The 5336-nt window shown below is 35.8% G+C and overlaps 1 protein-coding gene across 1 annotated transcript; it reads right to left on the reverse strand.

The window, feature by feature from the left end:
* Positions 1–3665: 3665 nt before the first annotated feature.
* On the reverse strand, positions 3666–5042 carry LOC125840854 (uncharacterized). The gene is made up of 2 exons (XM_049519819.1): positions 4671–5042; positions 3666–4550 (listed from the first exon to the last, which is right to left on the reverse strand). Exons 1-2 carry the CDS (start codon positions 5040–5042, stop codon positions 3666–3668), a joined length of 1257 nt encoding a protein of 418 aa, XP_049375776.1.
* Between the last annotated feature and the right edge of the window lie 294 nt (positions 5043–5336).

Raw genomic sequence — 5336 nt, forward strand, 5'->3', positions numbered from 1 at the left:
ACATTTTCACTAATAACTCGTCAGAACAAGCTTTCATAAAGGACTAGACATGATCTGAGCAACTTGGACATTATCGCTTACACATACAAGCATACACTAAATATATTAATGACAAATTTACTTACAAGTTGTTCCTATCTGTTAGAGCTAGTTACTTTCAATTTAAGAGTGCAGGGGAACAATCAAATATAATGTAAATTATGAATAATTACAGCAATGCTTTCCAGAGAAAATCAAAACGAAGTGTTAAATATATACATCCTAAGGCCGACTTCATTTTTATAATGAATTAACTTAAAACAACCCTTTTTATAAATCATAATCATATAAGAGAACTCTCATATGAAGAAAGATCTTAAATCCTACGCACAAACAAGCTGCAACACACTCTGAAACCGCAAAGAAACACTACTTTTAAGATCGTATGTACATAAATAAATAAATTTGTTAAAACAATCAGATTTAAAGGTCACTGACATGTTTTGGGGCAGTGAACTGGGGCATTTTTTGAACTTCCGGTCTACACCCTTTAGCGAATAAAAGTGAGACTAATTAGGGAAATTTAAAATGCAAAGTATTGAAAGCTCCGAGAAGGACGAATCAAGAAGGAACTTAAAATGTTATGAAACTTGCGGGTGAAGAGGGCGACCTCCAAAACCTGTTGAAGCTTGTCCCAAACCTAATATTTATAGCATTGGAAGATTAGTGCTCTTAGTTTGGGTGGGATTTTGAATTTCAAATTGGTCAAAGAAATATGAAAAATTTTTGAACTTTTGGGGTAGTTTTAAGCAGACTTGCAAGCTTCACATGATTGATAAGCATATATCACAAAAATGGAGTAGTTGAGAGTTGTCAATGGCTGATAGACCTTGTTGTTTTTCTGAAAATGGGAGGGAAGAAGAGAGGCAGGGCGGTTGTTGTTCTCTCAAGATTAGGTCAAAATTTGGGCTGAAAAAATTGCTTTTGGGCTGAATTTTTGGGCTATTTTGATATTAAACAACGGTTGAAATGTTTTGATCTCTTTTGGAGGCTTTGGACCGAAATTTGGGCTTTTTTAGGACAGATTTTTATGTAACAAATGGGATGAAACGCTGGCCTGAATTGTGGGCCTTTTCCTTCTTCTTTTAAATTATTTATGGCTTCTAACTTGATAACTAATACAATATATAGTAAGACAACACTAATAATATTACAACTTTACACTTATATAAAATAAAGATACAAAAATATCGACTTATAATTAATTTAATAAAATACGAAACTTGAAATAAACTGACGACAATCTATTATTTAAGGAAGAGAGGTATAAAAAGTAATATTAGTAATTTTGATAATAAAACTAAGAATTTTAGAAGATAAATAGTCGTAGTAGTAAAAATAGTTGTGAAAAAGGATAATTTTATACTTTATTAAATTAGAAGCTCGAAAATAATAAATTAGAAGAAAGGAGGGTCAAAATTGGGTGTCAACAGCTTGTCTCTCTTTGACCAGAGACGGTGTAAGAGTTTTTGGGCAAAGAAGTTGACCTAGAAGCCATTTTTTTCCTGACCAACAAATGCATCAAAGTTTTCCCCGGTGTGAATTATTATGTTACCGGTTAGTGTGATTGAGGAGAGTATTTGAGAGTGGAATCGAGCAGAGTTCGAGGTAGACCTTTAACCTCTGTTGGAAAGCTAAAATTTCTCAACAAATTACCCCAGTTCACTGCTTAGATAAAGTTCCACATTGTTCTACAGCTCCTGCAGAACTCAAACTTGAAAAAACAGTTAATATTATTAACCATAAAGCATGGTGAGATAAACACATGAAAATAACACCACCTGGATCTGAATTTATGAAAATGCGACCTTGCAAGCCGAAATGATTTAATGAGATAAAATCTTGCAAAAAAAGAAAAAAAAAGTTTAAGGGCGATGATTCATGAGGAATGGTGCTTTTCAGCGATGATTAATGAAAATAGGGGCCTTAACCAAATAAATTATGGATATGAGGCTTTTAGCCAAATGATTTAAGAATGAAACTTTTTAAGCCTAGTGATTTATGAAAAGGAAGTCTTTGAAAGCAACGCATTCTGGTAAAGCGTTTGTGCAGTATATTGAAAAGCATCTATGCAATCAACTAAGGACATTCGTGCAATGCATTAGAAAGCGATCGAAAGCCATGTAGAATTCCTTTTAAATACTTGAAAGTATTAGTGCATTTGGAAATATGCATTTGTGCGGTGCATTTGAAAATAGCTCAAAGTTTTTGTGCAGTGCGCTTGAAAACATTCTAAAGAAATTATGCAGTGCATTTGAAAATCAGAAAGCATTTGTGCAGTGCACTTGAAAATATTTGAAAGCATTTATGCAATGCACTTGAAAATATCAGAAAGAATTTGTGCAGTGCGCTTGAAAATATTTGAAAGTATTTATGCAGTGCATTTGAAAATATCAGAAAGCATTTGTGCAGTGCATTTAAGAGTATTCATGCAGAGCAAAAACATACGCAATATGTTTTAAAATATTTGTGCATCAATATGTTTGAAACTTTTGTAAAACTTCACTTGTAAGTTTAAAATCATAAATTTATAAGTAAATAATTCAAACCACTCGACATATAGTCCTTTCGATGCTATAGATGTCATTGACTTCTCAGCTTCTATTAATCCTGATATACCTGCACTCAAAGAAAAATTTTAAGCTCTGGGGGAGGTTGATTTGCATTGACTTGGAAGTTCTGGCTCTTCATACTTCTTTCTTCCAGCTTTGCTTGGACTCATAACCTCCGTCCATTTTAAATCTTGTTTAAATGAATAACAAGAAAATAAATAAAAAGAAAACATTTGATTGAAACTCATATTTGAAAATAAGATAAAATTATATACGTATATATAGCAAAAAAGAATTTTGTCGAACTTCAAATTGTGACATGTCATGAAACAAAGCGAGTGTCCTTTACCTGAAGTCTTTCTTCTGTCGGATGATTCGATTGACCATATACTCTTTAAATATCTTGATATCTTCTTACAATGATGCCCTTAATATTTGTTCCAGTTTTTTTGTGAAAGAGATACGCTGTCCTTTGGTCCCGATGATACTGAACCTCCTATAGGATGCACACTATTCTATCAAGGCACCAAGCCAAACATAACCTAAGGATATAATTAAAATTGAAACACAGGGGCCGAACCCTCGTCGGGTTGCCTACATATCCGAACGATATCAGGCCATACGTAGCTCGCTACATACAAAGAAATGAAAAAATGAAAAAAATTCTTAATAAAGTGACTGAAGCCGATATAGGCCGCCTACGTATCCCACCGAGGGTATCAGGCCAAGCGTAGTTCATATTACATAGAAAGGAAATTTTACAAAACCTATTAAAAGACCAAATCCGATGTGGATTTCCTACGTATCTCGCCATGGGAATCAGGTCAAGACGTAGTTCCAATACATGACAAAAAGATTACAAAAAAATGAAATAGAAACCTCTAGATGTAGTATCTTTTAACCGCATTTGCATTGATAGCTTTTGGCCATATCTTACTATCCATTTCTGCTAAAATCAAAGCTCCTCCAGTCAGTACTCGGTGAACCATGTAAGGTCCTTACCAATTAGGTGCAAACTTCCCCTTAGCTTCATTTTGGTGCGGGAATATTCGCTTCAACACCAATTGTCCAGGTTCAAACTGTCTCAATCTTACTTTCTTGTTGAAAGCTTTGGCCATCCTTTGTTGATAAAGTTGCCTGTGACAAACTGCATTCATTCTTTTTTTCATCAATGAGCATCAATTGTTTATACCGGTTTTGCATCCACTTGGCTTCACTTAACTCAGTTTCTTGGATGATCCTCAAAGATGGTATCTCAACTTCCATTGGTAGCACTGCTTCTGTTCCATAAACCAAAAGATAAGGTGTTGCCCCAGTCGAAGTCCTGATTGTGGGGCGGTAGCCAAGGAGGGCAAATGAAAAAATCTCATGCCAATGCTTGTAGTTATCTGTCATTTTCCGCAATACCCTCTTGATATTTTTGTTTGCAGCCTTAACTGCTCCATTCATCTGAGGTCGATAAGGAGTGGTATTGCGGTGAATAATTTTGAACCTCTTGCATATCTCATGCATCAAGCCACTATTGAGATTAGCTCCATTATCTGTAATAATTGACTCGGGGATCCCAAATCTACCAATGATGTTATTGCGAACAAAATATGTCACCACCTTCTTTGTCACAGACTTGTGTGAAGATGCTTTTACCCACTTTGTGAAGTAATCAATAGCTACCAGAATGAACATGTGTCCATTTGAGGCGGCTAGCTCAATAGGGCCAATGACATCCATGCCCCAAGCTGCAAATGGCCAAGGAGAACTCGTCACATGTTGCTCATTCGGTGGAACCCGAATCAAATCACCATGAATCTGACATTGATGACACTTTCTCACAAAACGAATGCAGTCTGTTTCCATGGTCATCCAAAAATATCCTGATCGTAGAGTTTTCTTTGCCAAAGTAAAACCATTCATGTGTGGGCCACATGTACCCCCATGTATTTCTTCAATCAACTTGCTTGCCTATTGAGAGTTAACACATCTTAACAATCCCAAATCTGGAGTCATCCTATAAAGAATTTCTCCACTTAGGAAAAAGTGATTTGCGAGTCTCTGAAGGGTCCTATTTTGAACATTGTTTACTCTTTCTGGATAGTCTCTTTCTCTGAGATACCTCTTAATGTCATAGTACCAAGGTTCTCTATCCGGTTCTTCATCTACATGGAAACAATAAGCTGGTTGATCCTGCACATTGACCTTAATTGGATCTATATAGTTCTTGTCTGGATGTTGAATCATAGAAGCCAGGGTTGCCAACGCATTTGCAAACTCGTTCTGATCTCGAGGAATATGCTTGAATTCTATCTTGACAAATTTCTTGCACAATTCTTTCACACACAGCAAATATGGGAGTATCTTCACATTCTTGGTGCTCCATTCGTCTTGAACCAGATGAATCAACAAGTCGGAATCACCTACAACCAACAATTCTTGTATATTCATGTCAACAGCCATTCTACACCCAAGAATACAAGCCTCGTACTACGCCATATTATTTGTGCATAAGAATCTTAACTTTGTTGAGTTAGGATAAAGTTGACCTGATTCTAAAATCAACACTGCTCTAGCATTGACTCATTTGGAATTCGCAACACCATCAAAAAACATTCTCCACCCGGGATATTCTTCGAAAATATCCTCTCCAATAAATAAAACCTCTTCATCAGGAAAATAAGTTTTAAGAGGCCTGTACTCTTCATCCACGGGATTTTCGACAAGATGATCAGCTAGCGCTTGTCACTTCATAGC

The sequence above is a fragment of the Solanum verrucosum genome, unplaced genomic scaffold (genome assembly GCF_900185275.1).
Source record: "Solanum verrucosum unplaced genomic scaffold, falcon-dt-bn FXZP01000194.1, whole genome shotgun sequence".
In the NCBI taxonomy this organism is placed as follows: Eukaryota; Viridiplantae; Streptophyta; class Magnoliopsida; order Solanales; family Solanaceae; genus Solanum; species Solanum verrucosum.